Below are 14,251 nucleotides of genomic sequence, written 5' to 3'. Positions count from 1 at the left end.
TGCTAGTTTCCAAACAGCACATGAGCAGGAAAGTCCCTACCATTTTGCTGAATACGTCTGCCGTTCAGAGCCAGATCACAAGATGCCACGGCCATTGTGAGGGCTACAGTCATTCTGTGGTTCCCTGTTCTCCAGCACTCCCATCGCCCTTCCCTCCTACTGGGGAAGTGAGTGCTCATGGCATGGTCTTATCTCCTACTCAGCACCACACTCTCCTCCCGCTTTGGGCTCTGAATCTCCCCTGCCATTACCAGCAACTACCATGAACTTTACCTCCCCCACCCCCACTCCCTTGGTTTGGAAGGAAGGAAGAGCCACTTTCTGGCTACTAAGGCTTTATCTGCACACTAGGCGCTGTAGGTGGGGGGGTGTCCCAGCTCTTGTAGGTGTCCTTGTGCTAGCTCTCAATGAACGAGTGTGCTAAACAGATTAGTGTTGCCGTGGAAGCACAGGCAATGGCAGCATGGGCTGGCTCTCCTGAGTACATGCCTACCCAGACCACTTAGCCCTTCCGTTCTCTCCCATGGCTCCTCCCCATTTGTTCATCCATCAACCTGTCTTCTCACAGTTTGTTTGCAGTGTTATGGTAGCCCAGTTGATCCCAGAATATTAGAGAGACAATCTGGTGAGATGACCTCACCCTCCTTTTCTCCTCTCATTTCTTCTACCGCTCTCCGCAGGGAGACCTACCCTCCTCCAAGTGCAGGATCCCCCCAGCCCAACCTTTGGCCCTGTCACCTGAGTGTCTGAGGAGGAAGAAAGGGAAAAAAGGAAGAGGTATGAGGGGAAAGAGCTGTGAGAGAGAGCAGGTCCTCGATGGATGGGAAGTGAGCTTGACAGTGCCTGGTGTATTCCAGCAACGAAAGAATGTCAACATGGAATGTAAATTGGGAAGTCAGCTCTGCTGGTGACCTTGTGGCTCAAAGGGTGCATGACTCACAGGAAGCCAAGCTGCCTGGAACCAACAGCTACCAGTGGTGCTTCGTTGCCCTTTAAAAAATCCCAGCCCTGAAGAACAACAACTTCTCCTGGCACCTGCCCCTGCAACACACAGGAAACAAAATACCTCCTCCTCCCAGCACACAGGAAGTAGAATATCTCCCTCCGACTCCCTGCTACTGGGCACTACCCCTTAAACAGGTTCTCAAACTGGTGTTGGGACCCCTCAGGGGGTCGCAAGTTTATTACATGGGGGGGTCGTGAGCTGTCAGCCTCTACCTCAAACCCCGCTTTGCCTCCAGCATTTATAAGGGTGTTACATATATAATAAAGTGTTTTTAATTTATAAGGGGGGTCACACTCAGAGGCTAGCTCTGTGAAAGGGTTCACCAGTACAAAAGTTTGAGAACCACTGCCTTAAAAGCTCCCACCCAGCTGCAATCCCTGTGCCTCAGACCTTGAAATCCCTGGCCCACAAGATTGGTGCCTTTTCTTCTCCCCACCCACCCAAGGAAGCAAAGGTGGCTCCTACCAGCTGCTGCCAAAAGCCATCTGCCAAACACAGGCCTAACACCACCATGCTCTCCCTGAGTCTGACTCATTCGTACAATGGGTAGTCCTAGAAGCACCGCTCACAATTCTTGTCGCTGTCTGGGACTCCCAGACCCTGCCATTCCGGTGTGGGGAAAGTCATGGTCATCTGAGATCCCTATTTAATGAGACTGTCAATGCCTCTTCTGAGGAGGGATGTCTGCCAGGCAAGCCAAAGCATGGAATAGTTGTGACGTTACTGAGGAATTTAATTTGCTTAATTTGGCCAACTTCTCAAACTACCCCTACTGTTTAACCTCCCAAGCCTGAGCAAGCCAGTCAAGAAGCTTGGTAGCCTCTCATTAGCCTTGTGCTTCTCCAAACACTTACATTGGGCAAATAAGTTCCGAAACGGTTACCACAACTATTTTAAGGGATTTTAAAAAATGTTCATAAAATGGCTCTTTTCTTCCATGTTAAAAAAGAGCTCTTCAGTTCAACTACATGTTCCATTCTGAACTAAGGCTGTCTGTCTGTCTGTCTGTCTATCCATCTATCTGAGAGACGAGGCGGGTGAGGTCAGATCTTTTATTGGACCAACTTCTGATAGTGAGAGAGACAAGCGTTCAAGCCGCACAGAGCTTTTCTTCTGTGACTCAGAAGCTTGTCTCTCTCACCAGTGGACAATACAAGAGACCCACCGGGTCTCTCTAATATTCTGAAACTGACATGGCTACAACTACACTGCATATCTATCTATCTATCTATCTATCTATCTATCTATCTATCTATCTATCTATCTATCTATCTATCTATCTATCTAATCACTTATCCCTGTACTAGCTAAAGCTCTAATAGATAGATGCTTCTCAGGGTATTTTGTAAGTGGCGTAGTAATAAAAGCAAAACCCTTACACTTCCCTGTTTACTGTTTTCCCCTGCATGGGCTGGACTCACCCTGAAGTGTGAGGGTGAATCATTCTGATATCAGGTTTGATCGGTACAAAGGTATCTGAAATCATTGTGCCCTCAGGGTATTTTCCACCTGGTGGCCAGTGACGACATCTTGATACACTATCTATCTCAGCAGCTGATCAAGGGAAAACATAATTATTTAGTGAAATGCTGTTTTCCTTAGATGCTGATATGGATGGGGGGAGGGAAGGACTCTGATTCTGACCTCTGAGTTTTGCTCATAGAGTTGTTACTGAGGAGTTGCTCTGTCTCTTAAGAGCATAGATCCCATTTTGGGCTAGAGGGGCATGGGGTTACCCTGGCTTCCCACTGGTGTCACTGAAAGCAGAAGTGTGGGAGGTCTTGTGTCTGTGTGAAAGGGACAGAAGCCCTTCCTCCCCTTGCCTTCTCTTACACACCAGAGCAAAAGCCAGCTACAAACTCAGAGCTAGCACACATGCAGCACAAAAGGGGTGTTCTGGGGGGAATGTCAGTGTCGCTAAACTCCCCAAAGTGAGTGGAGTGTGTGACAATGACAATGCAGAGGAAGGCGGATCCAGTGGTTATGGTGTAACTTGGGACCTAGGAGACCCAGGTTCATGGCCTGGCTCCACCACAGACTTTCTGTGTGATCTTGGGCAAGTCACTTAGTCTCTCTCTGCCTCAATTCCCCATCTGTGAAAGAGGGATAATAGCATTGCAGGGAAGCTGTGAGGATACATTGTAGGATTGTGAGTGCTCAGATCTTTTGGTGACAGGCACCGTATAAATTTCTTGGCTAGATTCTTGAGCACTGGCTTCTAGTCCAGAGCTAAAGCAGGGAGACTGAATCCTGACAAAGGATGTTTTGATATACATTCTCCCAGCACTCTTGGGAGTTGGCAGCCTGCTAGAATGCCTCCAGGCATTCCCTGACATTGGGCTATGACAGTCAGAACTACACCGCAGACCTTTAGGTTCTAATCCACCAAAACACTTAAACACGCATTAACCTTCAGCCTATATGTAGGCATTACACATGTGCTTAAGTTCTTTGGTAAATCAGAGCCTATGACAGGAAATTAACAGGGAAAGGGACAGTCACTTTTGTCTGCCAATCACCACGCACACAAGTGGCACTATATTAATGAAATGATTTTAAAATACTACGGAATGCCACAGTCACACTGGTGTAAACTGCACTGTTTTCATTGTGGAATAATACTGTACAACAGGCTAAGTTACAAAGCAAGGCCAAAGCAACTCTGCTAAATGTTACATATCTTTCATGTACATTTATCAAGGAACTGGTATGGCAGATTCACGATGGATGTCATCTTAAACAATACAGTATGTATATGACTGTTTGTATTTAAGAATACAGTGAAACTGGAAAAGCATCAGGAATCAGAGAAAATGAAAAGAAATGCGGGGGACAATGATTCCAGGAGTACTTGTGTTGGCATTTTGGTGTCTTATGTTGTAAAAGGGCTAATTCCTGCGTGCAGTCTATACTGAATTTCGAAGGTACTGGGCACATCAATGGACATTCGATTCCACGCTAACCCACCTGAGGCATGAGCACTTGAGTTAGGAATCACTGAAGGCAGCTGATCACTATATCATTATAACTGCCTGTCTCTTTGACTTTGCCTCGTGGATGTCTTGCTTTAAGTGAAACATGACCAAAATGGATCTCTTTGTGAAGGCCAAGACTAAAACAAGGTTAGTGTCCCTAGCCTCTGTTTGCCAGAAGCTGGGAATGGGCAATGGGATGAATCACTTGATGATTACCTGCTCTGTTTATGCCTCTGGGGCACCTAGCATTGGCCACTGTCGGAAGACAGGATACTGGGCTAGATGGACCATTGGTCTGACCCAGTATGGCTGTTCTTATGTTCCTAATCCTCCCCCTCACCACAAGCTCTCCCACGACCTTCTTTCTTGAACACTATGGACACACACACACACACACACCATCCTCCCTATCTCTCAGGCCTACAACTTAAGTAGCATCTTTGACTTGGACCTATCTCTAACTTGTCTCATCCAGGCTATGTCTAAATCTTGCCAATTCTGTCTTGCCAAATTTTCCATCCATCTACACAGCCAAAACTCTCATCCAGGCTCTAGTCATCTTGATTACTGTAATATGCATCTATCTGGCCTTACCAAATGCACCATTGCCCTGCTTATAGTCCTCCAGAACGCTGCCTCAAAAAGCATTTTCCGGGCCTGTGGCTTTGTTCATCACCCCCTTTTACATCCTTTCGCTGGCTCCGCCTTCCCTATTACATCAAATGTAAGCCGCTTGTCTTCACTTTAAGGGCCATGCACTGTCAATCCTCATCCTACCTATCATCCTTTTGCTAGTGAGCTGTTGATGCTCACTTCTGCCAGCCCCAACTACCCAATTGTTACATGTTCCAATAAGCACCTTTGTGCTTTCTTCCATGCTGCCCCTCACGCTTGAGAGGACCTCCCCATAAACATCAGCAGAGCTACCTCATTACCCACCTTCAAAGCCTCCTCAAAACTCTCCTTTGCCATCATGCCTACAAAAAACCTGACAGCACCTAGGCTGCTGGTGTGCTGAGACCATTGCCAATCAAGATAAACTCTGAAACCTGTCAAAATATTCTCATTCTTTCTTTGATTTCCCCCATCAGTCGGTCTGTATCCCTCTGTTGCCTCTTGTATTATGCTTAGCCTTGCCCCAAGGACTTACTATCTATCTGTCTGGTCTGTGTTTGTACAGTATCTAGCACAGTGGGGTCCTGGTCCATGACCCGGGCTCTTAGGCACTATGGTAATACAACTAATAATAATGCAGTAATTGCATGAGGCATAAATATGGCAAAAAGGTTATTGCAAATGCAACTTGTTTTCTAGTACGACTCCAACTACTGGGTTCATGGAGTTGGTAAGGTGTTTCCATGACCTCTTGAAAGAGTTCATGGTTCTGTTTCTAATTGCCTGGCAGATGACCTATTTTCAGAATGCTGCATTGTGAGAACAGGAGAAGGTGGCAGAATTGACCTCTACTCTCTTCTTGTCAGGGCTGGCTTCCTGTTGTATCACCCAAGGGGCATAACAGTATATTTTAGAACAGTGATTTTCAACCTTTTTTCATTTGTGGATCCTTAAAAATGTTGAATGGAGATTCGGACCTTTTTGGAAATCTTAGTCTGCAGATCCCCAGGGGCCTGCTGTCCACAAGCTGCAAACCACTGTTCTATGTTAATGACAACCTTTTGTGGACCCTATTGTTACCTGCACAATTTAGGGCTCCACCCCCTACCCTCCCTGTGCCCGAGGTTCAGTGTTCCTCTACGGGTTGGCAGGCCCTTGTCCCAGTGAAAAAGCCTTTACACAATAATATCCTTAACTTATATTTATTAACAATTAATCAACAGAATACACTCACTAAACATACAATGCTCACAACTCCCAGTAAAGCAGATGAGCGTCTCCAGATGGCCAGTCAGGATTGGATCGTCCAGGGCCCTGGCTTCTGCATGGTATGGTCATGCAAGGTATCGAGTTCTGGCAGCTTTGATCTTGTGTCCCAGAGTTAGGTTCCAAAGAACTTCCTTTTGGACCCCAGGTTTACAGTTAAAGTTAGGTCCTGGTTATCTGTACCTTAACCAATCATTTTTACCAAAGTATTATGAAACAATATTTTAACCAATCCTACCACATTACACATACAAGAGTCAATTCAAATGTTGGTAAACCAGTTACGCAAGAGACAGAAACAATTAAAACCAGACAGAAACAGTTGAAGGTCAAACAAAAGGGAAGCATAGATTTCCCAGCTGAAACTCCTGATAGGTGGTTCTGCCAGACAAAGTGGTCTTTTGCAAAGTTTTTCTTTAAACGTCTTACTGTCTGTGTTTTGATCTGGTCACTGTGGGTGCTATACTTCCTTAGGGCTGGAGGGCTTTCTTAACAACCAGATATTCTATTGTTTTGGGATGTGACTCCCCACTTTTAGCTAATGGCCACCGCTGCTGCTCCTTACTGCAGAAAGGCCTTAGAGTGACCACATCTTAGACACAGTCTGCGGCCCCCAGGTTGAAAACCACTGTTTTAGAACAAAGACCCTTCTTTGTTTCTGGCAGTGGGTTAAGGCTCTCAGCTTATCTCACTCACCATGAAAGAATAGTCAGACCGTTGAATAGCACATACAGTTGACAGACAATACTGCACATGATAATATACCTTACCATGTGCACCAGCCAGTCCTGCTTCAAGTTACTTGTACCATTATCTTCTCCTCCTTGCTCTTGCCATGCCTCCAGGGCTCATGGTGCTAATGAGAGGAAAAGGATTTCCTTAAATTAACACATACTAAGAATAGTTACCACAACATGAGGCGGGTCTTTCCAGTTGGCTAAAATCATTTGGAGAGCTGGTGTCTAGCAGAGCATTTAGGAGATAGTACATGTGACTCCAGGTGCCAGAGTGGGCGAGTCTGGTTTTCACATGAGCAGCCTAAAGTTGAATGTGAAAGCCCTGCACGTGTTGGCCTGGTCGGTGTCTGTTGCTCTGTGTCTAATAAGAAGAGACCTGGGGCTGAGCAGATAGTGCTGTTGGTGTTTGTCTCTGTTGGTTTCTGTGTTTTTCACCTTTTCAAGTTAGATTGTTGTGGATGAGTCAGAATCCCGTGATCTTTTGATGTAAATATCTGTAGCATGTGATGAGTTTTTTCTTTCCCTTAGAGGGGGATTGGTGGCTGTTGTATAACCCTTGACATGCTGCTATAAAAATCTGATTGCGCATTACTCAAGATACTTAATGCATTGCCCCTCTTCTAATAGTCAGAACAGAACCGTGCTCAGTACATTGCGGGTGGGGGCTTCTGTGGATGACCTCAGAAGAGAGGATTTGGCCTAGTATTGTAAATTGCCTCTTGTAAGAATGTGTAAATAGTCACAGTGCTACCCTAGCTCTTGTGGGTAGGCTAGAGGTAGGGAGCATCCTGGATGGGCACGTTGCCGTACAGAGACACATCTGGACTCAGGGCTTATGGGAGAATAGGGGAAGTAGCTTTGTAGTATCCTTTTGCTCGGCTATAGCTGCACCGACCCCCACCATGACAAGTACCATTAATCTGACATCCTTACCCAGCATCTAAACCCTTTCATGACTTGTGGAAAAGCCCAAACCTGAACTTCTTCCCACTTGTCAAACCCCTCCCATGTTCATTCCCTGTGCACCCAAGACAAATTGTGACAGAACTATGTCCTCCTTAGACTTCACTGTCGTCACAAGGCTGCCCATCATGGCCACTGGGAACTTCATGGGGTTATTTGTGGGATGATTATGATTTGTATCATTCGATAGTACTTGGATATGCAGATTACTAGATAAATAGAGCCTTTTGCTCATAATGAGCAAACCCCTATCACTTGAGCTAAAGGAGAAGCTAACTGTTTAGTAGTATAGGGCTTTTGACACACAACTGAGCAATTCTGCTTCCACTCAGCAAAGGGTAGTAATGCAAATACTCACTAACCAATATTAAAATAAGTGTCCTGCTTTCTCATTTTGAATTCTGGCGACCTTAGTTATAACTCATATCCAAGGGCTCATAAATAAAATCCAATATATCAAGTCTCCCGGAAGATATCTAATGACTGAGTATGTGACCTTAAACTCCTAATAATTCAGAAGGAATTGGCATATGACCATTCATTCAGAATCCTCAGAAAACAGATTTTACAACAAAGAATGATTTGCTTGCAAACACATCATGTTTATTATCTTAACAAGATAACAACAGACACACTTTATTGGGTTATATAACAAAACATCTGTCCCTAACCCAAAAAAATGCCTTGAGAAAAACCAATCTCATGTTGATACAGTCATATGGCACATCATTTTGAAAAGTAATGCAAGGAAACTCTACCCACAAATCACATGATCAAACTGATACAGATATTAGTCACTTTGAACTAATTCTTCTTTTGAATTCACTGTAAACAATTTGATTGACGTCACATTACACAATCACCAAATAAACACACTATGGAATTTAGCAACATAAAAACATTCCATGAAAAATAAACATTGCCATTCCACAGCTATACAATAAAGTGCTGCAATTCCCAGCTGAAATGTCCCTGTGACATTTACATCGTTCATTCCCAGAGCTTTATGCTATTATTTTTGTTATTTACAGCCTGGAATTACTGACAGGCCATTTGAAACCTTGGCTAGCATCCTAATTAACTGTAAGGCTGCACCCATTAAGCTGAACACCTTAATTTGAGTGTATTTTAGCAACAACGCAGTTCCTTAATACTATATTTTCTTGAGATTCTTAGTCTGACATAACTATTAGTGACCTCACTGGAGTTTTACCTAAGACTGTGATCAAACTCCATGGATACCACTGGGAGTCTTTCCATTGAATTCAGTGGCTGTTAGATCAAACCGTGAACGAACACTTTGCTTAGTCTCATGGAGTTATTCATGGAGCTAAAATTTGACATAACAGAAATGAAAACAACAGTCACCCTTTAATACCTGAAAAGGTGCTTCTGAATGAGACAGGACTCTGTACCTTTAGGGAGACAAGTTCACGTGTTTCACATTAGCTTGTGGCACTGTGGATAAAACAACACCATCCTGAAATGCTACGTTCTCACTGAGAACACAATATCTGACAGCTCATAGGAAGAGGAAACCTGCTATGTTTGGGCCTGCTCCTGCTCTCATTCAAGCCAATGCAAAAGTTCCTTTGCTGGGACTGTGCCTTTTATACATCAAAAAAACAAACAAACCCAGCAGCTGAGATTATACCAAGTGAAATCAGTGTCAGCAAATCAGATCACTGGATACTTGGTCCTGGGGTATTGAAAAGAGCTTTACAATGAAAACCTCATGAAAGAAAGCAGATTTATGCAAGATCATAGGCTCAAATAAGGGTTCCCAAACTTGGTTCGCGGTTTGTTCAGGGTAAGTGCCTGGCGGGCTGCGAGATGCTTTGTTTACCTGAGTGACTGCAGGTATGGCCACTTGCAGCTCCCAGTGGCCGTGGTTTGCTGTTCCCAGCTAATGGGAGCTGGGACAATTGGTGGCCCGGCCCGCGCCACTGGCAGCCACTGGGAGCTGGGAGCGGCCGTACCTGCGGACACTCAGGTAAACAAAGTGTCTCACGGCCCACCAGGGGCTTACCCTGAACAAGCTGCGAACCAAGTTTGGGAACCCCTAGCTCAAATTCATTGGTGTCTTAGTGTGGAATGAATTGCACACGAAGGGCAAGGGAGCCCAAAATGGATGCAAGCAGTGAAATGGTTTAACTTGCACTGATCTGGCATTCAGAAGGTATATAAGACAGATGTAATTTACATGCAAGAGGAAAGTGTAGTAGAAGCAAGAGTGTGTGAATTCAAGTTACTTTTTTTGCTACATCTTCCTTCAGCCTGAATCTGACACTTATTTTGCACTCTCTGAATACCAAACCCAAGCAAGTTACATTATTTTGTCACTTACATCCATTTTCCTACTAGTTGACATCCTATGTATAATTTAGCCCATCGTTTAAGACACTGATTAATTTGGCTTAGACATGGTAGTTGCACCATCTCTTGCATTTGATTCAAGGTGCTTTTAAAATATACAAACAGAAAAGTTGCTTTCTAATGGACTGAAGTGCAGAACAAGTCTCTTCTCCAAGCCGGGCCCAATGTTGCTTTTCAAGAAGGATGCAACAAGCATCTCACTAACATATCACATCATGAGACAAAATAACAGCATCTTCATCATTACAAACAAAAATGAGGTTGACACCAAATAAGAGCTGAATTTTTTTCCTATCCTTTATTTCCAGTCAAGGTCTCAGCTTTCATTTAGAAGCAATACATTACTTTCCTGTAACAACTGTAACATTCAGTTTTATTGACATCTCTCTTAATCTGAGCAGTTACTTTCTTTGAAAAATAATTCATGTTTTTTCTCCAGAAAACCACTGATTCCATTTTAGTTTCACTTTCTATTTGTTTTTAGAGTAATTTTATTACCTCCCAACAGTAACTTATTCTGTTTTAATATTCCTTCTGATGCTGTGAAGGAATCTCCCCCAAACTCATAAACCTGCCAATCATCTTATTTTGCTATGTAATATATGTTTTAATGTATGCATTTTTCTTATTCAATAATTTTCTTAGAGTACTGACTGCATGAAGGACTTTCTTAATCGCCATAAGCTACTATGCTTCCTTTAATCTGTTTTAATGCATGCTTTATGGCACCATTTGAATAGTCATCTGCACTATTTCTGGTGCATAAGCCATAAGTCATCTCTCTAAGTTCCATGAAATACTATTTTCATACACATATATACATCCTAGATCCATACAGCAACCTCATAATTAACAGAATTACGGTGTTATTCCTTAGAGAAACATCTGCGTAACAACTAACATCACTGACAGTACATCTGCTACAACCAAAACAAACAAATAACAAAAAAAAATAAGATAATGTTCCACACCAGGTTTGTACAATAGAGTCTACATTTTAGAAAACAAAAACCATCAAGAACTTAGAAACTGGTTTTCATGGTACATTCCAGTCCAATGTTTGGAGGTAACTGGTATCTTCTGCCTGTTGCTCCAAGTGACATAGAACTAGATGCAACTCCTGAACCAGAACATCGATAGGCTTGTCAGATGAGAAGGTTCCTTGCTCTTCCAAGTCACTCCACAGGTCAGTCTTTGGAAGGGTTAATTGTAATTTCCCCCCCATACTGACATCCACCAACCAATACATATGTCCAGCTCTCCAGAGAAATCATATTTCAACAGCCTTCCTTCAATGGGAACAGGCAGCAGTAAGTAATGCATACAGCTAATTCCATCTCCTCATCTCATGCAAGTCACTTATTACAAGCTTGCAAAGACCATATTTTCCAAAACCATTGTTTTCTTCTTTCCTCTTCTGTTTGACATCTCCCGAAGAGTTTTCACGTTCCTGGGCAGAACAGTTTTGTAATAACATTAAGAATCTTCTGCTGCAGGTTGCATATATCTCCTATTTTGCGTAGTTGCAAAGAGCACTGGGTCACAGCTTCCTGTGCTGTAAAACACAAAGGAAAACCAGTCATCAGTTTTGTGAATTCTGTACACTTTCTTGTCTATAGGGGATAGCTCTCACATAAATCATACATGTCTATAAGTTAAACATTTTACCCCAAAAGGTAAGAGATTTGTAAAGGTGTACAGTTGCTTACAGAGCTGGTAACAGAAATTTAAAATTTTAAAATAAAAACCCCAGAAACCTGTAAAAACAATTTTTACTAGCTCTAGTTGCTTGTTGGGACTGGGGAAAGCAATAAAAAGTTCCCATCCCACAATTTGCATGAGAAATGTTACCCTAAGTGACAGTCATACTTTTTGAACATTTTTTTACTTAGCACTGATCAAACGACAAGCCACAAAGAATGACTACTTTGATCTCGCTAGATTGTATTGTTAAACAGCCTTCTCGGGCGCTTCAGCAAACGCAAGATTCTGTTCTCTGAGTGAATCCAGTTCCCCCTGTGAGACCAGACGCGAGCTCGCCGTCAGTATTTATGGAGCGGTCATTAGAAATGATCCTAAGCTGAATCCCCCCCCCCCCGATCCAAAGGCCCCAGTTTTCGAGGGGGCCAGAACTTCGAAACCACAACCTTGGAGCCGCACATTCCCTGAGTTGGGTGGTGGTTCAAATCGAGACTCGAATTTGGTGCCTCGGACCTAGCTCTAGTGATCGCCGCTGAAACATTGTTTTAGACGGGTTCCTATCTCAGATGGCAAAGATCTGAACCACTCAACCCTGTATTACTGTAGGCTGCAGGGAGCATCTAATAACAACACATCGAAATCTGGCTAAGACATTGTTCTGGTTTTCCGTCTTGCTTACACCCTCAGTCAGAAGTTTAAAAATCCTCTTTCTTACTCTTTCCCCCCTCCCCAGGCAAGAGGGAAATCTTGAGCCGTTTAAAACGGAACCCCGTCTTGCTCACGCAAGAACAGAAAGCAAAACCGCTCTCGCTCCCACTGCAGCCGGATAACACGAGAAGGTGAAACTGACTAAGCCCCCTTCCCCGGATCGCGGCACCGCAGCGATCATCTCACACCCGTGCGTTTCTAAGGGCGCTTGGGGCCAGGCTCAGCCCCCGGGCACCCAGCCGGCTCCTGGGGGGACGGGCCGGTACCTGCGGGAGCGGGGCTCTGCTGCGCACCCTTGCGCAGGGTCTTTCCCGGCATCATTTCGCGTCGTTCGCCGCTGGTCTGCAGCCGCCGCGGGGAGATCAGAGCAGGCTGCCGGGGGACGGTGTCGGGAGCGGGACGGTGCCGAGCGGCGCTCTCCTCTCGCCCGTCTACACGGCTCTGGCTGCCTGCGCGTCGCCGCGGCGCGATAAAGGGAGACACTGGGCCGGCGGGGGTTTCCTCGCCGGTGATGAGGTAGGGAAAGCAAAAGGGAATCCCTCCCTCCCCCGGGGCCTGCAGCCAATCCGCGGCGAGGATGCCGGGCGTGCTTGCACAAGTTGGTTCAGCGCCCGGGCATGGCGCTGGGGCACGTGTCTGCTGCCGGGACCGGGCACGTCCGGACTTGCCCGAGGCGGCGCGCGAACTGGCGGCCAGCCCCGCCCCCGGCCGGCCCGTGGCGCGCTGCCTCAGGGAGGCGGGCTGGAGCGCGGCGGCGGCGGTGGCTGCTGGTTTGATTCCCAGCGGGCGCCCGGGCAGGGTCCCTGTGCCAGCCCTGCCTGCCTGCCCGGGCCCTGCGCCGCTCCCCCTCCCCCCCCCCGCTGAAGCGCTGAGCCCTAGGGCGCTGGGAAATGCCTTGTGAGAGGGTAAGCCCGGTCCTAGCCCTTCTTAGGCATTGCTAGTGCCAAGGCCTCGAAGCATGGCCCCGTGGCACCCTTTTGGATAAGGCTGTAAAAAGCATTTCCCGAATACAGGCCCACAGCTTGCGCGGTCCTCAGCGCGTCTCAAGGAGACTTGGCCCAGCGGAGCCCCATCTTAGCTTAGGCTGTGTCTAGGCTAGCACTTTCCTCAGTGTAATGTATGTTGCTCAGGGGTGTGGAAAAAACACCCCATCAACACAAGTTACACCAACAGAAGTGCCAGTGGGGACAGCGCTATGTCGATGGAAGACGCTCTCCTGCCAATTTAGCTACCGCCGCTCGTGGGGGGGGGGCGGTTAATGATGTCAGTGGGGGAGCTCTGTGTGCTCTGAGTTTTAATAACTGGGTGAATTTAGTAAATTAAATCATGTTGAGCATTGAGCGCAGTTTTATGTGGAGTGACAATGTATGATGTGCCTGGCTAGCATGAACATACATAGTCTAGCTTGCCTAGTCTCCCCTCCTGCCAACGCTGGGCTAGAGCGAAGGGAGGGATGAGCAGTGCTTAAAGGACCATATTTGCACATGTATCCTATTCCAGCAGGACCGACAGTCAGCTGATTAATGATCCAGGAGCACCACATTATTATTGACTTATTATTAAAGCTGACAAGGTGCTAATCACAGAGAGATAAGACAGGCCCTGCCACAAATAGCTTACAACCTAAAAAGAAAAGGAGGACTTGTGGCACCTTAGAGACTAACCAATTTATTTGAGCATGAGCTTTCGTGAGCTACAGCTCACTTCATCGGATGCATACCGTGGAAACTGCAGCAGACTTTATATATACACAGAGAATATGAAACAATACCTCCTCCCACCCCACTGTCCTGCTGGTAATAGCTTATCTAAAGTGATCATCAGGTGGGCCATTTCCAGCACAAATCCAGGTTTTCTCACCCTCCACCCCCCCACACAAATTCACTCTCCTGCTGGTGAGAGGT

General features: G+C 45.6%; 1 protein-coding gene across 1 annotated transcript; it reads right to left on the bottom strand.

The window, feature by feature from the left end:
* Positions 1 to 8,153: 8,153 nt before the first annotated feature.
* Positions 8,154 to 13,010, bottom strand: PMAIP1 (phorbol-12-myristate-13-acetate-induced protein 1). Its single transcript, XM_073343660.1, has 2 exons — positions 12,614 to 13,010; positions 8,154 to 11,493 (listed from the first exon to the last, which is right to left on the bottom strand). Exons 1-2 carry the CDS (start codon positions 12,666 to 12,668, stop codon positions 11,381 to 11,383), a joined length of 168 nt encoding a protein of 55 aa, XP_073199761.1. The 5' UTR covers positions 12,669 to 13,010; the 3' UTR covers positions 8,154 to 11,380.
* Positions 13,011 to 14,251: the final 1,241 nt, after the last annotated feature.

This window comes from Lepidochelys kempii, chromosome 5, assembly GCF_965140265.1.
Source record: "Lepidochelys kempii isolate rLepKem1 chromosome 5, rLepKem1.hap2, whole genome shotgun sequence".
Lineage (NCBI taxonomy): Eukaryota > Metazoa > Chordata > Testudines > Cheloniidae > Lepidochelys > Lepidochelys kempii.
This window is presented reverse-complemented; position numbering and strand designations above follow the sequence as displayed.

Excerpts from the sequence above, each read along its gene's own strand:
- PMAIP1 (XM_073343660.1), bottom strand. The coding sequence starts at position 12,668 with ATGATGCCGGGAAAGACCCTGCGCAAGGGTGCGCAGCAGAGCCCCGCT. Across the intron at positions 11,494-12,613 it reads GCAGAGCCCCGCTCCCGCAG|CACAGGAAGCTGTGACCCAG; the intron begins GTACCGGCCCGT and ends TGTGTTTTACAG.